We start from the raw sequence: 18,319 nt of genomic DNA on the forward strand, positions 1-18,319 counted from the left end.
GATTGTAAGCGAAATCAAAGTATTGTAATGTTTAAAAATCGTTTTGTGTGTGTGGGGCGGGGCTGGTTGGCATTGGTATGAGACTTTTTATTCAAATTATGAAGTGTTTACTTTAAAAGTAGCAACGCATAAATATTATAAAAGCTGCCTAGATATAAGCCTGTGCGATATATTCATTCAAAAAAATAACCAAAAAAAAACGGATACTTTTTCAAAGATTCACGCCAACCTCAGGTACCGCGACACGACAATGACTACTAGAAGATTAACTCCTCTACATCTAGAATATCGTCCGCGATCGTAGTACTCTTCGCTCGCTTAATCTCATAGGTTTCCACTGTTCCATTGATAAATACCAGAAACAGTAAATACCGACGGTCATAATTGTCAGATTGAGTCTCGACTTTAAAAGCTCCCATACCAATCATTGTATTCGAGCCTCCCCTTCGATTAGCTTCGCCGAGCACATACTCTTGCTTGATGCCTAATTCACCGGTCTCTTCAACGCGGCAGCATTTAAAAACCGAGACAGTACCTTGTTGACTGCCTGCAATCACGCAGGCAAGTTCTGGTATTGTGAGAGCCATATTTAGTCGATCGCATGAAGCTGTAAATTTTTCGTAATCTGTACGGGAACCAAAGACTGTAGGGCAAATGTTTGCGAGATACTCGCCGCTAGTGTCAGGTTGAAAGCCGATTAATCGCGACTGGTGCAGAGAGCCGTGATATATTACCAAGTCATTGATAATGTACTTTTCATGGCGCTGCTCGTGGGTCATTATCGGATGAAGCATGTATGAGGAAGGAGTAGCCGGCAGCTCAGAGACTGGAAGTCCTAAAAACTCTGCGTCAAGTCGTTCCTGACTGAAGAGCTTAGGACGGGTCGAAGGATCAATTTCGAGTTCAAATTCAAGCATTGGCATTTCAGTTCTTTCATATACCTCGCGCTGAGAAATTGGGCGCTGCCAATGTCTGATAATGACGTTCATGAACGGATTTCTACTTTTGATGGGAAAGCTCACGACCAGGCCAGGAGGGGGCTCAAGTTTTGAATGCGTAGCTGGATTGGTCATGGAAAATATATCACGGTTCACGCTTGAGATGATATTGGAATCATCCACATTCAAGAAATTGTGCAGCCACAATGCTTTGATGTTCCAGCCTTTTTTGTTTGGAAATGCGGCACCAGCGATGCATTCTTTTGTAGCAAGGTCCCATAGTTTTACGTCGCCGTCGATAGAGGTCGACAAGATGCAAGGCTGGGAGATAGTCTGTCCGTCGTGGGTGCGAAGAGGAACGTCGAGACACTGCACACACGGAATATTATTATCATGAGCTTCAGCGATTATGATCTTCGTTTGCATGAAATCTGTAGTACGACGACCGGATGCAGCAGATTGTCTATTCTCGTCTCCCCTCACTCGTTTGCCTGACTGTGAAGATAACGACGACGACTCAACGCCAGCCTCGTAAACTCCACCAAAATCCTCGGATTCTTGTCGCTTTCTAGCACTATCCCTCAGTGCTTTTCCGCGATCCCATCGATCTAGCGCGTCTTTAATTCCAAGTCTGAAAATAGTAATCGCGCGTGCATTATCTGAAATCGCAACAAGGCACTGCTTATCATGAAAATCAATTCCCCATGCCGATTTTTCCACTTGCAGTGTCTCCATCGGCAATGTGTCTCTTGCTCTCTCGCCAGCTCCTTCGTTGGTGTGACCACGTAAGATAGATGAAGTAGCGTATATATGACATTGTCCAGCATCTGTGAGAACCGCTACGTGTTCCTCGCCGCCGAGGAAGCCCAGGTGAAGTGCATTGATTGAAAATAAGTCAATCGGGTTGTTTGCACCAAGTAGTTGTGTAGGAGTAGGCGGTGTTGCTATGGGTGGCGAAATCGTGGTAAATAGAGAAAGTTCTGGACGAGCTGAAGAAAGAATTCTGAAGACTTTGATTTTCTAAAGAAGAGGAGTATGATTAGCAAACATTTATAGAGCGTAGACAAGCAAAAACAGACCTCGCCATCGGCAACAAACATAAACCCGTAAAGACTGATCTGCACCAGATTATTCCTCCATGTTTCCGCGCGGTTAAAGCTAATTCGTTGACAGCCGACTGGTTGTACGTCAAGAAAAAGAGGCACATGCGAGAGATCAATACCGTCTGGCCCATTTGTCGATACTGGTAATGAGTCACTATCGTTAGACAGGATCAAGGGATGATATTCATAGGCCGGACTATGCCGTTGACCTCTTAAATTCTCCAGTCTGTCAACAGTGTCGTTATCGTTGTCGCTGTCGTCATATGAATCGTCTGAATCTGAGTACTCTTCGTCGGAATACTCATCATCATCATCTTGATCTTGTAGGTAGACGGCTGAAGAGTCACTAGATGACTGAATCTGAGATATTTCAGAGTCGACAGCAGAAGCAGATAGAGGCCCAGATTGCCGCGGTAGCGCCTCTTCAAGGCTGGCAACCACAGTCGCCAACCCCGTACTTGAAGATATTTCGTCTGGCAATTCCATGCAAATGCGACAATAAGTGCATCAGAAGATGCAAAAGTGACTATGAATGAAAAAGGCTCTCACAGAATTGAAGAAGACAAGTTCGAAGGCAAGTTCACTTGATGCCCTGCTCTTAGCTTACCATGCTCGAGACTGAAGAAGATGACAGTAGTTGCCGTGAGCGCAGCAATGATAAGCACACAATGCCAGCAACAGTCGAAGCAAATAAAGAGAAGTGAGATTCAGAAACTGGGTAATAATGTGAAGATGTAGTAACTAGATTTACTAAAGAATAGCGGCAACAAAGAAAAAATGAGCTAGAGCTGCAATGGTATTGAGTTTGCACACTCGCCAGAACTTTATCTGGCTGGTCGACTAAGGTTGCATGAGCACATTTCTGAGTCTTCCGCGGGGGGCAAGTCCAGATATATACATTGCAACAGTTTCCTGGCTACCGCAAACGGCTCTTTCACACCATGCCGAGGATGTCCAGAGACTAGACTGACTCAAGACTAAATTTTCAAATCCCGACGTCAGCCGATCGCTTCTTGCCCGCTTTGACCCTTCATATATATTCGATGCGGCTCAAACGCTTTCACACCTATGCGACTTATCGTAGAGCAAAGTGTCTTGCTAACGCTATAGTGGTGCTGATCGCAAATTATCGAGCTCTCGAATAAACAGTCTAAAGAATGGTAGTAATCATCAAGTCAGCTAAAGGTAACCGATAACTGAAATTGGCTAGAGTACAATGCCATTACCCTAACCCGAAGAACGACTGTAAGAGCCGGAGAGTCCGATAGCCCTAGAGCACTGGGCCCTAGAGCTCAGAGCAGGTATAACGTAGAATAGAATAGTTTCTTGCTGCTGGTCGTGTTGAGCTACATTTTGTGAGAAATATTTCGAAATATTTCAACTTGTAGCGAGTAGCGGTAGAGAGTATGTGCTGCAGATTATCACCAGATAGACAATCATCTGTATAATGCAAATATTTCGCTCTTCTCCGAAATTACGAGCCGCACTTCAGAAAAAAAGGGCATCTCTCATCTCATTCCCATACACCGATAAACCGATAAATCTTTGCCCACTCCCAGATCATCCTCTTTATTTTTCATCATCACAGTTTGCTATTTCTATTGTTTCCTGAACACAAAGATGAGCAAACACCCAATCACTTGCCACGTTCTTAACACCATCACAGGCCGTCCTGTATCCAATCTCCGCTGTGAACTTCAAAAGCAGCAATCTTCCTCTTCATCCTCGTCGTTTGCCACATTCGGCACCGCGAGCACCAATTCTGACGGACGTGTCGTATTTTGGGATTTACTTCAATCGCATGATTCTATTGACCATCAATCAAACGAGGTTTTTCTCGACCAGGCATATGTTGGAAGCAAGGATTTCTCAAGCGCAAATGATACGCTGTATAAAGTGAAATTCTCGGGGATCGATGAATTATTTGATGGAGACACGTTCTTCCCGTATGTTGAAATTGTGTTTAAAATTCCAGCCGGAAAGTTGGGCGTCGAACATTTCCATATTCCTTTGTTACTGTCAAAGTACTCGTATTCTACCTACAGAGGAAGCTGAATCAGTCTCACCTAGGGCGGATGAAGAACAGATTCATACCGATGCATTGTAAGAGTAATGCACCACAAGTGAAAGAAAATAATGAAAATTTATATATATATATATATATATATATCAAAAACGATTCCAACAAATTACACGCAACAAAAAAATTCAAATGATAGTAAACCATAAAAGTTTACTCTATATAATCGAAACCGATTCACTTGGCGGTACGCCTGGAATCATGATCCGCTTAACCCGATTCGTGTATGCTGATGGAATAATTTCTACGATTTCATTGCGTTCAAATTCCAGATTCGGAATATCATTAGGTTGACAAGCCATCAAATAACCATAAAGAACTCGCAATACACTCACGTGAGCTATAATCAGAATATCGTTTGGAATCCGCTCCATTTCCAAAATCACAGGCTCTAGTCGGACAGCAAGATCGTGGTATGACTCGGCGCGCGGGAATCGATGACGATAAGGATCCTTTGCGTGGTTCTCTACTTCTTCAGGAAAAGCTGCCCGTAGCTCATCCACCGTAAGTCCGTCACATGAGCCCGGATGAAGCTGTGAAAGCTGACTACGCTGGCGAGCAGAATATCCTAATTTTTCAAACTCAGTCGCAGATTCAATCGTCCGGCGGCGTGTTGAAGTCCAAACTATAAGCTGGCGCTGTACTGCGGACTCGCCAGCCTCTTCTAATGCTTTATGTTCGTTGCGGCGATGCTCGAGTAAGGTGTCGGCTAGCTTCTTTGCGTAATCAAAGCCCTCTCCACTCAAATGTGGGTCAGATTTATATTTTGGACGCGTTTCTGTTGATCGACCAGCCTGTATCCGTTATTAGTTTTATAAAAATTTCAAAAAGGTAAAGAATAAAACCTGACCGCACCCTTGCAAAATACACACAACCGGATTTGATGTGAAGATTCATTAGATAGAAAACTATTCGATTCGGCAAATAACCAACCCGAGTATTATTCAATAAGATCCGCTCTCCGGCGTTAATAAGCTTGATATAGCTAAAATCAACTTCGTCAATGCTCTCATAGTGGGGAATCTTGTCGTTGATTCGTCGCAGATAATCTTTAATAGCCTCGTTTTCATCCCAGCCTACGTAATCGGGAGACGAAATTTTCACACTGCGTACATTTGCTTCTATGATCTCCGGATTGTCACAAATTGACTCGATGAACAAGACCTGAATGCCGTGCTGTGTAAACTCTTTCTGTAACATCCGCCGACCTATTGATGTCGGATTCACAGCATCATAAATAGCCACTTGTCCGCGCTCTTCGTCGAAAAATTTGAAAACAGCACTTTTGCAGGCTGACATTACGCGCTGGCGAAGGAGGACTGTCTGCGGTGAAGCGTTGATTAAAAAGTAATCGTCTGGGACTTCTCGTTCGTTGGGCATGCTAGCCCGACGGAAATCGCCCAAGTGAAATGCATGAGTCTTGACTCCGAGCCTGTCGATCATTGTTGTTAGAATCTACATAGTTCAAGGTAGCATAACTAGATAAATTACCATCGCAGATATCGTGTCAGAGAAACAGCAAGATGTCTAAAAAAAAAATTAGTAAGACTTTATACAGGCGAGCGACATTCAGCGCAACGTACGTTTTTCCTCTAGCAGGTAGACCAGCTAATACGATACACACCTTCCCAGCGTGAAATAGTTGACCGGAAGCAGTAGTATAAAGCTGAGCAGGCGACATATGGCTCGCGCTTACATGCTCGTGGATACCATCGAAATCGACACTAGAGCCCTGCCGTGCCCGCTGCTGGGTTTGTAATGTGCGCGGTACGGGTCTCGCGTATCCTCCTCCTACGGCAAGAGATTGATGCCGATATGAAGCGGGACCTGTGAAGACGCTTGTGATGGGCGAGGTGGCTAGCTCGGAGTGGTAGGTTGAGAGACCTGGGGGTGATAACGAGTCTGAAGAAGAAAATGATTGCTGACGTCCAGTGGGAATCGGAGGGTGATTAGAGGCTGAAGGAGAAGATATAACAAGGCCATAATCGTCTCCACTGTCCTCGGAGTCGGATGACAGCGGAGGGGGCGAAGGCGAGGGTGATGGCGTTAAAGAGAGCATGATTGGGAACCAAGAAGGTACAGGCCGTGGTTGATCCGTAGAAAAGATGACCAGCTAGAGAATGACACCTCAAGGCAAGCAAGTGCTAAATTTAAATGCGTGCCACTGAGAAGAAACGAAACAGGTGGCCGATCTATATCGCGAGTGCGATAACAAAAGTTAGTGCAAAACTGTAGCTTCGCGTTTTTAAGCGGAGTGCTCGCGATTTTTGAGCCAAAATGCGGAGTTCTCCTCACGTGATTGTTTTCGGATGAGTGGTAGATGATTGAAGCTACACAGTTCATACGAACCAATAAGTTGATTTTCGACTGCAACGAAAGAAAATAATTCGAGCGTCGAATCTCTCTGGCTGGAAGCTTTTGAGGATGTCGTTTTATCTGGCGATTATTGGTTCAAAGGATAATGCCATCTACAGTCTAGATTTTGGTACATACCGTCAAGGAGGAGACGGCACATCGAAGGTATATCACGCGTTTATATTTTTTATCCTAGTGCGATTGATAATCTTCTAACATCTGTTGATGTAGTTCTCTGCCGATGTGCGGCAATTGTGTCCATTTATTGTGCATTCGTCGCTCGACATTATAGAGGAAGTACAATGGACAAATAGTGCAATGTGCGTTCTTCTCTCTATCTGAAGGTCTTTGATGCTAATACATTTGGTAGGCACCTGAAGGTTATCGACAAATTTTACAATTATCTGATATCTGCTTATGTTACCTCCGGAAGTGAGTATCTGCGTCCAGCCTTGATTGCCACGAGATTAACCTGAATTATACTGCAGACATCAAATTTCTTTTACTGCACGAGACTCGCGCCGATGAGGTGATCCGGCAGTTCTTTGTTGATCTATATGATTTGTACGTGAAGACACTAATGTCACCTTTTTATTCTGTTGATCAAGCTATTACAAGTAAAGTGTTTGATCAGCGAGTGAAGATGCTGGCAAAGAAATATTTATAGATACAAATTGTTCGTTTTGTTCCTCTTGTCATAGCATCCTCTAAATTTCGGTTTTTTTTTGTCTCTTGGGTTTAGTTGAGATTAAGTTGAGTCTTTCTGTTAGTCATGAACTTATGATGATGATAATTCAGATTCATTGTCTATATGCAGCAACTAGATTATGACAGACACAGTCATGAACTTATGGGACGCAGAGAAATTCTATTTGTATCTAGCTGTTGGCGTTGGTTTTGCTTTCCGTTCACTAGTTAAGTGAGAGTTTGTTGTATATGCATGTGTGTACTATAATTAAATAAATCATAAATATAAGAATCTTTTTTTTTGTGTAGCTGGCGATCTACTGTTGGTTATATCGTATGCTGTCAATTTTGATCGATGGCAGGCTTTCTGAGTTCTAGTAATTAGATTGGACGTGGGTGGGCGAGCTGATTCAGTGGTAAAAAATATATACAACTTCCTCTGTACATTCAACACTACTCGCACTCTGAAGTGATTTCCGATAAACAAATATACGTCACTGAATCCTAGAATTTCAACAAGAAATAAAAATCTTACTCTATTCTAGCCGATCCGGTGATTATCGCTCCCATGCACCAATCGGTTAGTTTTAGAGAGGACTGCGCTGTGGTTGCCAGCATCAAGAAAAAAGCATCAAAAATATGCGAGAAATAGTCAAAAAAATTAGACCATTTGTTATCCTATTTTATTTTGTTATTGCAAACAAAATAGTAAGGTAATCGCTATGTGTTCTCCTTATCAATGAAGAGTAGGGGACAATTAGTTATGAAGAGTGATAAATATGCTCGTATTGGGTCTTAAACGGTCAAGAGTATGTACATATATGCAAATTACTATCCGTACTGAGTGGCCGACGGGATTGAGTGCGCGGCTCTGCGATAAGACGAGTCGCCTGTCGCCAGACGAGTCAGTCAGAAATTGCCGGCTTTGTTCCTCTTTACGCAATACTTCTACCACTAGCTTGTCCACCCCTCACTGCACATACACCCCCCCCCAATTGATAACATCAATGGATTTGGTTACCAAATCTCAGTTTATCAAGGACCTTCCGAAGGTCGAGCTGCACATGCATCTCGAAGGTGAGCCATATAACCAATCTACTTTGAAGACAAGAGTAAAAGCCAATGAGGGTTTGTGATTACTGACGATTTGGAATGCATAGGCTCACTGGAGCCGGAGCTAATGATTGAGATTGCCAAGCGCAATAATGTCGAGATTCCGTTTACATCTGCCGAGCAGATCCGCGAGGCGTCGGTGTTTACCAGCTTGCAATCATTTCTCGACCTGTACTACCTCGGCCACAGCGTATTCAAGACTCGTCAGGATTTTTACGATCTAATTTGGGCTTACTTCAAGCGCGTTTCAACTGGAAACTTGCGCCATACGGAGATTTTCTTTGAGGCGCAGGAACACGTCAACCGCGGAGTCAAGCTCGAGGATATTGTTCTCGGACTACATGACGCCTGTGTGCAAGCCAAGAAGGAGTATGGAATTACATGCGGTCTGATTTTGACGCTGCTGCGGCATTTCCCCCCCGAGAATATGATGGACCTGCTGAAGCAGGCAGTGCCGCTGAAGGAGTACATTGTCGGCATCGGAATGAGTTCGTCAGAGGCCGGCTGCCCTCCTTCGCTGTATGTTGACATCTTTAACTTTGCGCGCGAGCAAGGCTGGCACGTGACGTCGCATGCAGGAGAGATCGGACCTCCAGAGTACGTGCGGGACTCGATTGAGCTGCTAAAGATTGAGCGCTGCGATCACGGTATTGGCGCTCGAACGAGACCGGATATTGTGAAGTTGCTTGCGGATAAGGAGATTGGAGTGACGATGTGCCCGATTTCGAACGTATTGCTGAAGGTGACGGAGTCGATTCCATACTCGCCGATTCGACAGTACCTGGATGCGAATGTGAAGATGTGCTTCAACAGCGACGACCCTTCGTACTTTGGCAGCAACTACATCGACGAGAACTATGCGGCTGTTGAGAAGGAGATGGGTCTGAGTGTGAGGGAGTGGGTGAAGATCGTGCAGGATGCGATTGACATGAGCTGGGCAGAGGATGATGTGCGGGCGAAGCTGCAGGCTGAGCTCGACTCGGTGAAAGAAAAGTACAAGGTGAAGGAGTTGTACGGGATTGAGTAACTTCGAGGGATTTTTGGCGATGAGTAAATATATCGATACAGAATACAGAATACAGAATACAGAATACAGAATACAGAATATAGTATATAGATAGCATGATTGGATACCCTAACATCCAATGCGGCTGTCACAGCGGAGCGGAAGTGAGCCGCACAAGCAGAGCGAGCAAAGTCAGAGCCCGCCAAAACAGCGCGCTGCCTTTTTCTGCAAAACTCGCGCCCAAGTTTCGGAAATTCAGGCGTGTTTTGGCAGCCAAGCCGCAACGAGCTCTCATTGGTCAGTTCACGAAACAGCCCTTTTCCATCCGTTGATGCTCGATTTCTATAAAGCCCACCCGCGCCGCTCTTTTTTCTATTTCTTTATTTCTTTCTTTATCTTTTGCTGCATCTAGCTCTCTCGTGTGCTACTTTACTACCTCCTCCAAGCTTGTCTGTTCAAGTTAATCTAATCATCTAATCTAATTCAAATGGCTGGGTATGCTACTCTCCCTGGTTGAACGCATTCTGTGTTTTAGCTTGTTTTGGCTTGTCCTAGCTGTTGCTTGTTGCTAACTAATCCTTCCAGACGTGGCAAAGGAGGCAAGGGCTTGGGAAAAGGGTGAGTCTCTTCACGTGCGGCGCGCGGTGCGCATATTTCGTTACATAAGCAATTACCTAACATTCATTTTCTCTCTTCAGTGGTGCGAAGCGTCATCGTAAGATCTTGCGTGACAACATCCAGGGAATCACAAAGCCCGCTATCCGTCGTCTCGCTCGCCGTGGTGGTGTCAAGCGTATCTCGGCCCTCATCTATGAGGAGACTCGTGGAGTTCTCAAATCCTTCCTAGAGAGCGTCATTCGCGACGCTGTCACCTACACTGAGCACGCTAAGCGTAAGACCGTCACCTCGCTCGACGTGGTCTACGCGCTCAAGCGACAGGGCCGTACTCTCTACGGTTTCGGTGGTTAGACAATTTTACCTCGTGTTTATTGTTGCTTGTTGCTTTTGTTTGCGAGTGTACTGCTAGTTTGTCATCGGTAATCGTGTAGTGCACTGTTGCAGTGCAGTGTGGGAAATTGCGGCGCTTCGGGTTTTTTTTTGAGTTTTTTATATCAGATATAATGTTCTTGTACGAATAGTAAACAAATATAGTATTATTCTAAATAAATGTGCTTTGGTAGTGAGCCAGCTGTTTAGTTCTCTCATTGCTTTTAAACCCAAGCCTATCGTAGATTTTTTTTGGTGGAGAGGTTTCGGTGGAGAAACGCCCCAAAGAGAGTGGAATGGCCGCAGTCAACAAACAGCCCTTCAGCGGCCCTATCTCTAGCGCTCACTTCTATTCCCTATCTTTGATGAATCGTAGTTTTTGCCTCAAGGATTCGTCCTGCTCAAGAAAGTCGCAGTATCCAAACTCATCAAGATTTTTGCGCAAGCCTGCAATCCTTGCGATTCTGCTATCCTGTCTGTCTCAATGGCTGGGGTGGATCGCGGTGGATTGTTTGTTGGGTAGCACGTGATTTAAGCATATTCGCGTCAACACCGCTGACTTAGCCCGAATCCCAACCGCGCTTTGAGACGCGCCTCTCAATCATTATTATTTTCCTGGCTCGCTGCCTCTAACCTTCTGCTCGCTGGCCCACCCGACGTCTCTTGCTCGCTGTCTTCTTTTAACTTCCCTTCGCCCCGCCTTTCCTTTCCTCACCCCCTCCCGGCGTCTATTCTATCCCCGTCTTCTTCCCCATCTCGCTCTCTCCTGGTCGTTCTTCTCCTCCATGTCGGCCGCTTCCAGCCTGCCGCCGCACTTCGTCGGCCTCAACACCGTCGACGTCGCGTCCAGCAGTCCCGTCAAGGATTTTGTCCAGAGCAATGGAGGGCATACCGTCATCAAATCTGTACGTCTTTCTATCTTCTACTCTAGACGAATCTTTTTCTTTTTGTTATATATTTCTCTAGACCTATGGCAGACAACCAAATTTAGGGCTTATAATTTTTTTTTTTTTCGATCTAACACTCATCCAGATTCTTATCGCGAACAATGGTATCGCTGCAGTGAAAGAGATTCGAAGTGTCCGGAAATGGGCCTACGAGACCTTCGGTGACGAACTCGCCATCTCCTTCACCGTCATGGCTACCCCCGAGGATCTCAAGGCTAATGCAGACTATATTCGCATGGCCGATCAATACGTCGAAGTACCCGGTGGAACAAATAACAACAATTACGCTAACGTCGAGCTTATCGTTGATATTGCCGAGCGTATGAGTGTCGACGCTGTTTGGGCTGGCTGGGGTCACGCGTCCGAAAACCCGGACCTGCCCGAATCTCTCGCTGCCTCGCCCCGGAAAATCGTGTTCATTGGTCCTCCCGGATCTGCCATGCGTTCGCTCGGTGACAAAATCTCATCCACAATCGTCGCTCAGCACGCTAAAGTTCCTTGTATTCCATGGTCCGGAACCGGTGTCGATCAAGTCGTGGTCGATCCGTTGACGAATCTTGTTACTGTCTCTGATGAGGTGTATGCCGAAGGTTGCACCGCAGATGCTGAGGCTGCCCTGATTAAGGCTCGTGCCATCGGATTTCCGGTTATGATCAAAGCCTCCGAAGGTGGTGGCGGCAAGGGTATCCGTAAAGTTGAGACAGAGGACAACTTCAATGCACTCTTCTCCCAGGTTGCCGGCGAGGTTCCTGGATCTCCTATTTTCGTTATGAAGCTCGCCGGAAATGCTCGCCACCTTGAAGTACAATTGCTTGCGGATCAGTATGGAAATAATATTTCTTTATTTGGTCGTGACTGCTCAGTTCAACGTCGTCATCAAAAGATTATCGAAGAGGCACCAGTTACTGTCGCTAACCCTGCGACCTTTGCCGCTATGGAGCAGGCCGCCGTGCGTCTTGGTAAGCTTGTCGGCTACGTTTCGGCTGGTACAGTCGAGTACCTTTATTCTCATGGAGAGGATAAATTTTATTTCCTCGAGTTAAACCCGCGTCTCCAGGTTGAGCATCCCACCACTGAGATGGTCACCGGAGTTAATCTTCCTGCGGCTCAACTTCAAATCGCAATGGGTATCCCCCTTCACCGTATCCGCGATATCAGATTGTTTTACGGCGTTGATCCCCACACCACCACCGATATTGATTTTAATTTTTCGAAAGAAGGCTCGCTTCAGACTCAGCGACGACCAGTTCCAAAGGGCCATACCACCGCCTGTAGAATCACTTCGGAAGATCCTGGTGAAGGATTCAAGCCTTCTAGTGGTCTCATGCATGAGTTGAACTTCCGGTCAAGTTCAAATGTTTGGGGTTACTTTTCTGTGGGAAACCAGGGTGGTATTCACTCCTTCTCTGATTCGCAATTCGGTCATATTTTTGCATTTGGAGAGAATCGCAGCGCAAGTCGCAAACATATGGTCGTTGCTTTAAAGGAATTGTCGATCCGTGGTGACTTTAGGACCACTGTCGAGTATCTCATCAAGCTTCTTGAGACTCCGGACTTTGAGTCAAATAAGATCACCACCGGATGGCTCGACGAGCTCATCTCCAACAAGCTTACCGCTGAGAGACCTGACCAATTTGTTGCGGTTATCTGCGGCGCAGTTACCAAGGCTCATTTGGCTTCTGAGGCTTGTATTCAGGGTTATAGGCAGTCTCTCGAAAAGGGTCAAATTTTGTCAAAGAATACACTCAAGACTCTCTACCCCGTTGATTTTATCTATGAGGGAAATCGCTACAAGTTTACTGTTACGCGTTCCTCTCTGGAATCCTATCAGATTTTTATTAATGGATCTAAGTGCCTTGTCGGGGTCAAAGCGTTGAGTGACGGAGGTCTTTTGGTTCTTCTTGACGGTAAAAGCCATAACGTTTACTGGAAGGAAGAAGTCGGAACCACTCGTCTTAGCGTTGACTCCAAGACGTGCTTGCTTGAGCAAGAGAACGATCCTACTCAGCTTAGAACTCCTTCTCCTGGTAAACTTGTCAAGTTCTTAGTTGAAAATGGTGAGCACGTCAAGAGCGGCCAACCGTTTGCTGAAGTCGAGGTCATGAAAATGTACATGCCCCTTCTTGCCCAAGAAGACGGTATCGTTCAACTTATCAAGCAACCTGGAGCTACACTCGAGGCAGGCGATATTCTCGGAATCCTAGCTCTTGATGATCCATCGCGTGTCAAGCATGCTAAGCCATTTGAAGGTCAGCTTCCTGAATTTGGTCCACCTCAAGTGATTGGTAGCAAGCCTTCACAGAGATTCCAGATCTTGTTGGCTACTTTGAAGAATATTCTTCTTGGATTCGATAATCAAGTTGCCATGCTTAGTACTCTTAACGAGATTAAGGAAGTACTGCGGAATAACGACTTGCCGTACTCTGAATGGAATGCACAGTCTTCTGCGCTGCACAGTCGTATTCCGCAGAAGCTTGACTCTTCGTTGTCATCCATAATTGAGCGCACGAAGGCTCGTAATGCTGAGTTCCCTGCGAAACAACTTCTGCGTGCGATCGAAAAGTTCTCGCAGGACTTCGTTAGCCAGGACCGACAGATCTTTGAGCAGTCCGTGTCACCTCTTCTCTCGGTTGCCAGCCGATACCAAAATGGTCTGAAGGCTCATGAGTACTCCGTTTTTAATGATCTGCTTGAGCAGTATTTGGATGTTGAGACTATGTTTTCTGTATGTTTCATGAATTTCGGCAATTGTATTTAGATGACTAACCTTTTTTTTTTGATAGGGCACGAATGTTCGCGAAGAAGATGTGATTTTGCGCCTGCGTGATGAGAATAAGGAGGATCCCTTGAAGGTCGTTATGACTGGTAAGTTGATATTTAAATTTACGACATTCGGCACGTTCATGTCTCACCTCATTCTTAGTCTTCTCGCATGGCCGTGTTGGTGCAAAGAATAATCTTGTTCTTGCCATTGTCAACGCTCTTAGGGCTGACAAGCAGGAGGTTTCTAATGTGTCCAAATACATGCGTCCTGTTCTCAAGCGTTTCACTGAGCTCGACTCTCGTGCAACTGCTCCTGTCGCTCTCAAGGCGCGTGAACTGCTTATTCAGTGTGCGCTGCCGTCTCTTGCTGAGCGTACCGCGCAGCTTGAGCACATTTTGCGCACGGCTGTAATCGAGTCTCGCTATGGTGAGGCTGGATTTGGGCATCGCGCTCCTCGTCAGGACGTGCTTAAAGAAGTCATTGATTCGCAGTACGTCGTCTTTGACGTCTTGCCCAAGTTCTTTGCTCACGAAGATCCCTATGTCACTCTTGCTGCTCTTGAGCTCTACTGCCGCCGCGCGTACCGTGCCTACAACATTCTTGGCGTGGAGTATCACAACGAGGGAGAGTCGACGCCAGTCTTGACTTTTAAGTTTATGCTTTCACCAATCGGCAACCCTGCGTACAACATCGTTGGTCAAAGCGGTAGTGTTCAGGAGAACGGTCAAGATTTGCAGCGGGCTGCGTCGGTGTCAGATCTGACCTACTTGGTTGGCAAGTCTGATGGCGAGCAGTTGCGATCGGGATTGATTGCTTCAGTCTCCAATCTAGACGAAATAGACGAGATCTTGCCGCGAGCACTCGAAAAACTTCCGCGAGCGGCTGGCGCATCCAGCGGTGGACTATCTTTTGGTGCTAGATCGACGCTGGATTCGCTTCGGCGACCTGTCCAGGCGCAGCCTAAAGAGCAAGCTTTGAGTAATGTGTTCAACATTCTTGTGAAGTCGTCGTCCGTGGCTGATGATACTGAGCTTGTTGCGCAGATCAAAGATATCATTGACGAGTACAAGGAGGAGATTTTGGCTCGATCTATTCGTCGTGTCACAGTTGTCTGCGGTCACGAAGATGGATCATACCCCGGCTACTTCACTTTCCGTGGACCTGACTATGCCGAAGATGAATCGATCCGACACATCGAGCCTGCTTTGGCCTTCCAGTTTGAGCTTGGACGTCTGTCGAACTTCAATTTTAAGCCCATCTTCACTGAGAACAGGAACATTCATGTTTACCAGGCAGTTGGAAAGGATGTTCCTAGCGACAAGCGATTTTTTGTTCGCGGTATCGTCCGACCTGGTCGTCTTCACGATGAGATTCCTACTTCTGAATATCTCATTTCTGAGACTGACAGATTGATGTCTGATATCTTGGATGCGCTTGAAGTTATTGGCTCTTCAAATTCAGACATGAACCATATTTTCATCAACTTTTCTCCGATATTCCATTTGGTTCCAGAAGAAGTTGAGGCTGCTTTTGGCCAATTTTTGGAGAGATTTGGACGACGATTGTGGAGATTACGAGTTACTGGTGCGGAGATTAGAATTATGTGCACTGATCCGGAAACGAACGTGCCATACCCACTGCGTGCTATTATCACCAACGGTAAGTTTATTGGGATCTTTTTTTTTTCTGTTCAACTTTTAATAAAGCAATTTAGTTTCGGGCTATGTCGTGACTAGCGAACTTTACACTGAGGTTAAGAACGATAAGGGCCAGTGGGTGTTTAAGTCGCTGGGTAAGCCTGGCAACATGCATCTGCGCCCTATAAATTCGCCTTACCCCACCAAGGAGTGGTTGCAGCCTAAGCGTTATAAGGCGCATCTGATGGGTACCACTTATGTCTATGACTTCCCCGAATTATTTAGTCAAGCTATTCGCGCCAGCTGGCGAGCGACCAAGATGAAAAGTCCTGAGAAGGTTTTGTCTTACAAAGAGCTGATTATGGATGACAGTGGCGAGCTCTCTGAGGTTTCTCGTGAGCCGGGTGCAAATAACTGCGGTATGGTTGGCTGGCTATTCACTGCTTTTACACCAGAGTATCCTAATGGCCGCCAATTCGTTGTTATTGCAAACGATATCACTTACAAAATTGGCTCGTTTGGTCCTATTGAAGATAAGTTTTTCAACCAGGTCACTGAACTTGCCGTGAAACTTGGAATACCGAGAATCTATTTGTCTGCCAACTCTGGTGCTCGTATTGGTGTTGCCGATGAATTTGTTTCGTTGTTCTCGGTGGCTTGGAACGACAAGGCTAATCCAGACCAGGGCTTCAAGTACTTGTACTTGACCCCTGCTATCTATGATGGTCTCTCTCCAGCTGCAAAGAAGACCATCATGACTGAGAGAGTTGTCGAAGATGGCGAAGAGCGATACCAGATCACCACAATTGTCGGTGCAGAAGATGGTCTTGGTGTTGAGTGTCTCCGCGGTTCTGGTCTGATTGCCGGCGCCACATCGAAGGCATACAAGGACATTTTCACCATAACTCTTGTTACTTGCCGATCGGTTGGTATCGGTGCGTATCTCGTCCGTTTGGGACAACGTGCTATTCAGATCGAAGGACAGCCGATTATTCTCACTGGTGCTCCAGCTATTAACAAGTTGCTTGGTCGCGAAGTTTATACATCTAACTTGCAGCTTGGTGGTACGCAGATCATGTACAAGAACGGTGTGTCGCATTTGACTGCGAACGATGATCTTGCTGGTGTTGTCAAGATTGTTGAGTGGATGTCTTATGTGCCTGCGTGCAAGAACGCGCCTTTGCCGATCTACCCATCAGCTGATCCTTGGGATCGTGATATCACTTACGAGCCTCCGAAACAGATGACCTATGATGTCAGATGGTTGATTGCTGGGCGCGAAGACGAGGGCGGATTCCAGTCTGGAATGTTTGACAAGGATTCCTTTCAAGAGACACTCAGCGGGTGGGCTCGTACTGTCGTTGTTGGTCGCGCTCGTATTGGAGGTATTCCTGTCGGAGTTATTGGCGTCGAGACTCGTTCGGTTGAGAACGTTACACCTGCGGATCCCGCCAACCCCGATTCTACTGAGCAATTTACGCAGGAAGCCGGACAGGTGTGGTATCCCAACTCTGCATTCAAGACTGCACAGGCGATCAATGACTTCAACCATGGAGAAGAGCTTCCTCTTGTTATTCTCGCCAACTGGCGTGGATTCTCCGGTGGTCAGCGCGATATGTACAACGAGGTCTTGAAGTATGGCGCTCAGATTGTTGACGCGCTTGTTGACTACAAGCAGCCTATCTTTGTGTACATTCCTCCTCATGCCGAGCTACGTGGTGGCTCATGGGTCGTTATTGACCCGACTATCAACGCTGAGAAGATGGAGATGTATGCTGATGAGGAGTCGCGCGCAGGTGTACTCGAACCCGAGGGTATGGTGGGAATCAAGTACCGCCGTGAGCGTTTACTTGAGACCATGAGCCGTCTTGACCCAACTTACGCTAATCTGCGACAGCAGCTTGAGAAGAAAGATCTTGCGCCTGCATTAGCGTCTGATCTCAAGGTCAAGCTTAGCGAGCGTGAGTCGAATCTTATGCCGGTATACCGCCAAATCAGTTTGCAGTTTGCGGACTTGCACGATCGTGCGGGGCGTATGAAGAGCAAAGGAGCTATCCGCGAGATTTTGACTTGGCGCGATGCGCGTAGATTCTTTTACTGGCGTATCAAGCGTCGCGTTGCGGAGAGCTATCTACTGCGCGATTTGGCTGTGGCTAATCCCAAAGCTTCGTTGGTGGAGCGCGCTGCGCGGATTAAGGCCTGGTTTGTTGAGGCTGGAGTTGATGAGAACTCTGATTCTGCTGTTGCTGACTGGATTTCTGCTAATGCTGCAGGGATCCAGAGCAAAACGGATCAGGTGCGCAAGGATGCAAAGATTGCTGAGATGCTGTCTATTGTTCGCGCGGACAAGGATGTGCTGATTGCTTCTTTGAAGGCGTTGTCGGCTGAGGATAAGGCATCGATTTTGAAATTGATGGAGGAGAATTAGCAAGGGTCGAAGAAATAAGAAAGGTAAAGAATGAAATAATGATAGAAAAATTAAACGATTTGGGCTATCGAGTAAATGGATGCAGTTTTGATTGTTTATATGTATGTCTTGCAGATTTTGAATCTTGCGTTTTACAGTTTAGCCTTTCTGTAATATAATGATAAGCTAAGTTATAATAGCATGAGAATCTAAATAGTTATATGATAATCAACACACTGAAAAGGGGACAAAGTTGATATAGGTGGATAGGCATTTATGTTGGCTGTCGACAGCG

The 18,319-nt window shown here is 46.1% G+C and overlaps 7 protein-coding genes across 7 annotated transcripts; 5 read left to right on the plus strand and 2 right to left on the minus strand.

The window, feature by feature from the left end:
* Nucleotides 1-107: 107 nt before the first annotated feature.
* On the minus strand, nucleotides 108-2,281 carry V2V93DRAFT_24049 (uncharacterized protein). The gene is made up of 3 exons (XM_066907089.1): nucleotides 2,023-2,281; nucleotides 942-1,958; nucleotides 108-872 (listed from the first exon to the last, which is right to left on the minus strand). Exons 1-3 carry the CDS (start codon nucleotides 2,170-2,172, stop codon nucleotides 258-260), a joined length of 1,782 nt encoding a protein of 593 aa, XP_066768732.1. The 5' UTR covers nucleotides 2,173-2,281; the 3' UTR covers nucleotides 108-257.
* A 1,148-nt stretch (nucleotides 2,282-3,429) lies between these two features.
* V2V93DRAFT_24007 (uncharacterized protein) lies at nucleotides 3,430-4,188 on the plus strand. Its single transcript, XM_066907087.1, has one exon. The coding sequence runs from the start codon at nucleotides 3,662-3,664 to the stop codon at nucleotides 4,094-4,096; it is 435 nt and encodes a 144-aa protein (XP_066768733.1). The 5' UTR covers nucleotides 3,430-3,661; the 3' UTR covers nucleotides 4,097-4,188.
* Nucleotides 4,189-4,217: 29 nt separating this feature from the next.
* V2V93DRAFT_362972 (6-phosphofructo-2-kinase-domain-containing protein) lies at nucleotides 4,218-6,361 on the minus strand. Its single transcript, XM_066908484.1, has 4 exons — nucleotides 5,705-6,361; nucleotides 5,613-5,648; nucleotides 4,977-5,553; nucleotides 4,218-4,915 (listed from the first exon to the last, which is right to left on the minus strand). The coding sequence occupies exons 1-4, from the start codon at nucleotides 6,178-6,180 to the stop codon at nucleotides 4,280-4,282; spliced, it is 1,725 nt and encodes a 574-aa protein (XP_066768734.1). The 5' UTR covers nucleotides 6,181-6,361; the 3' UTR covers nucleotides 4,218-4,279.
* Nucleotides 6,362-6,436: 75 nt separating this feature from the next.
* Nucleotides 6,437-7,578, plus strand: V2V93DRAFT_362974 (Sedlin). Its single transcript, XM_066908485.1, has 4 exons — nucleotides 6,437-6,641; nucleotides 6,708-6,796; nucleotides 6,847-6,908; nucleotides 6,965-7,578. The coding sequence occupies exons 1-4, from the start codon at nucleotides 6,546-6,548 to the stop codon at nucleotides 7,141-7,143; spliced, it is 426 nt and encodes a 141-aa protein (XP_066768735.1). The 5' UTR covers nucleotides 6,437-6,545; the 3' UTR covers nucleotides 7,144-7,578.
* Nucleotides 7,579-8,034: 456 nt separating this feature from the next.
* On the plus strand, nucleotides 8,035-9,423 carry V2V93DRAFT_362977 (uncharacterized protein). Its single transcript, XM_066908486.1, has 2 exons — nucleotides 8,035-8,240; nucleotides 8,324-9,423. Exons 1-2 carry the CDS (start codon nucleotides 8,171-8,173, stop codon nucleotides 9,301-9,303), a joined length of 1,050 nt encoding a protein of 349 aa, XP_066768736.1. The 5' UTR covers nucleotides 8,035-8,170; the 3' UTR covers nucleotides 9,304-9,423.
* Nucleotides 9,424-9,687: 264 nt separating this feature from the next.
* Nucleotides 9,688-10,499, plus strand: V2V93DRAFT_362979 (histone-fold-containing protein). Its single transcript, XM_066908487.1, has 3 exons — nucleotides 9,688-9,777; nucleotides 9,868-9,900; nucleotides 9,981-10,499. The coding sequence occupies exons 1-3, from the start codon at nucleotides 9,770-9,772 to the stop codon at nucleotides 10,249-10,251; spliced, it is 312 nt and encodes a 103-aa protein (XP_066768737.1). The 5' UTR covers nucleotides 9,688-9,769; the 3' UTR covers nucleotides 10,252-10,499.
* Nucleotides 10,500-10,579: 80 nt separating this feature from the next.
* On the plus strand, nucleotides 10,580-18,231 carry V2V93DRAFT_362981 (acetyl-CoA carboxylase). Its single transcript, XM_066908488.1, has 5 exons — nucleotides 10,580-11,174; nucleotides 11,302-13,941; nucleotides 14,000-14,081; nucleotides 14,140-15,639; nucleotides 15,695-18,231. The coding sequence occupies exons 1-5, from the start codon at nucleotides 11,055-11,057 to the stop codon at nucleotides 18,043-18,045; spliced, it is 6,693 nt and encodes a 2,230-aa protein (XP_066768738.1). The 5' UTR covers nucleotides 10,580-11,054; the 3' UTR covers nucleotides 18,046-18,231.
* The last annotated feature ends 88 nt before the right edge of the window (nucleotides 18,232-18,319 follow it).

The sequence above is a fragment of the Kockiozyma suomiensis genome (genome assembly GCF_038497685.1).
Source record: "Kockiozyma suomiensis strain NRRL Y-17356 unplaced genomic scaffold V2V93scaffold_1, whole genome shotgun sequence".
Lineage (NCBI taxonomy): Eukaryota > Fungi > Ascomycota > Lipomycetes > Lipomycetales > Lipomycetaceae > Kockiozyma > Kockiozyma suomiensis.

Excerpts from the sequence above, each read along its gene's own strand:
- V2V93DRAFT_24049 (XM_066907089.1), bottom strand. The coding sequence starts at position 2,172 with ATGGGCCAGACGGTATTGATCTCTCGCATGTGCCTCTTTTTCTTGACG. Across the intron at positions 1,959-2,022 it reads GTTTATGTTTGTTGCCGATG|AAAATCAAAGTCTTCAGAAT; the intron begins GCGAGGTCTGTT and ends CCTCTTCTTTAG. Across the intron at positions 873-941 it reads GCCCAATTTCTCAGCGCGAG|CTCTTCAGTCAGGAACGACT; the intron begins GTATATGAAAGA and ends ACCCGTCCTAAG.
- V2V93DRAFT_24007 (XM_066907087.1), top strand. The coding sequence starts at position 3,662 with ATGAGCAAACACCCAATCACTTGCCACGTTCTTAACACCATCACAGGC.
- V2V93DRAFT_362972 (XM_066908484.1), bottom strand. The coding sequence starts at position 6,180 with ATGCTCTCTTTAACGCCATCACCCTCGCCTTCGCCCCCTCCGCTGTCA. Across the intron at positions 5,649-5,704 it reads CTACCTGCTAGAGGAAAAAC|ACATCTTGCTGTTTCTCTGA; the intron begins GTACGTTGCGCT and ends TTTTTTTTTTAG. Across the intron at positions 4,916-4,976 it reads GTTGTGTGTATTTTGCAAGG|GCTGGTCGATCAACAGAAAC; the intron begins GTGCGGTCAGGT and ends TAACGGATACAG.
- V2V93DRAFT_362974 (XM_066908485.1), top strand. The coding sequence starts at position 6,546 with ATGTCGTTTTATCTGGCGATTATTGGTTCAAAGGATAATGCCATCTAC. Across the intron at positions 6,797-6,846 it reads CAATGGACAAATAGTGCAAT|GCACCTGAAGGTTATCGACA; the intron begins GTGCGTTCTTCT and ends TACATTTGGTAG. Across the intron at positions 6,909-6,964 it reads TGCTTATGTTACCTCCGGAA|ACATCAAATTTCTTTTACTG; the intron begins GTGAGTATCTGC and ends ATTATACTGCAG.
- V2V93DRAFT_362977 (XM_066908486.1), top strand. The coding sequence starts at position 8,171 with ATGGATTTGGTTACCAAATCTCAGTTTATCAAGGACCTTCCGAAGGTC. Across the intron at positions 8,241-8,323 it reads GCTGCACATGCATCTCGAAG|GCTCACTGGAGCCGGAGCTA; the intron begins GTGAGCCATATA and ends TGGAATGCATAG.
- V2V93DRAFT_362979 (XM_066908487.1), top strand. Across the intron at positions 9,901-9,980 it reads GGCAAGGGCTTGGGAAAAGG|TGGTGCGAAGCGTCATCGTA; the intron begins GTGAGTCTCTTC and ends TTCTCTCTTCAG.
- V2V93DRAFT_362981 (XM_066908488.1), top strand. The coding sequence starts at position 11,055 with ATGTCGGCCGCTTCCAGCCTGCCGCCGCACTTCGTCGGCCTCAACACC. Across the intron at positions 11,175-11,301 it reads GGCATACCGTCATCAAATCT|ATTCTTATCGCGAACAATGG; the intron begins GTACGTCTTTCT and ends ACACTCATCCAG. Across the intron at positions 15,640-15,694 it reads GCGTGCTATTATCACCAACG|TTTCGGGCTATGTCGTGACT; the intron begins GTAAGTTTATTG and ends AAAGCAATTTAG.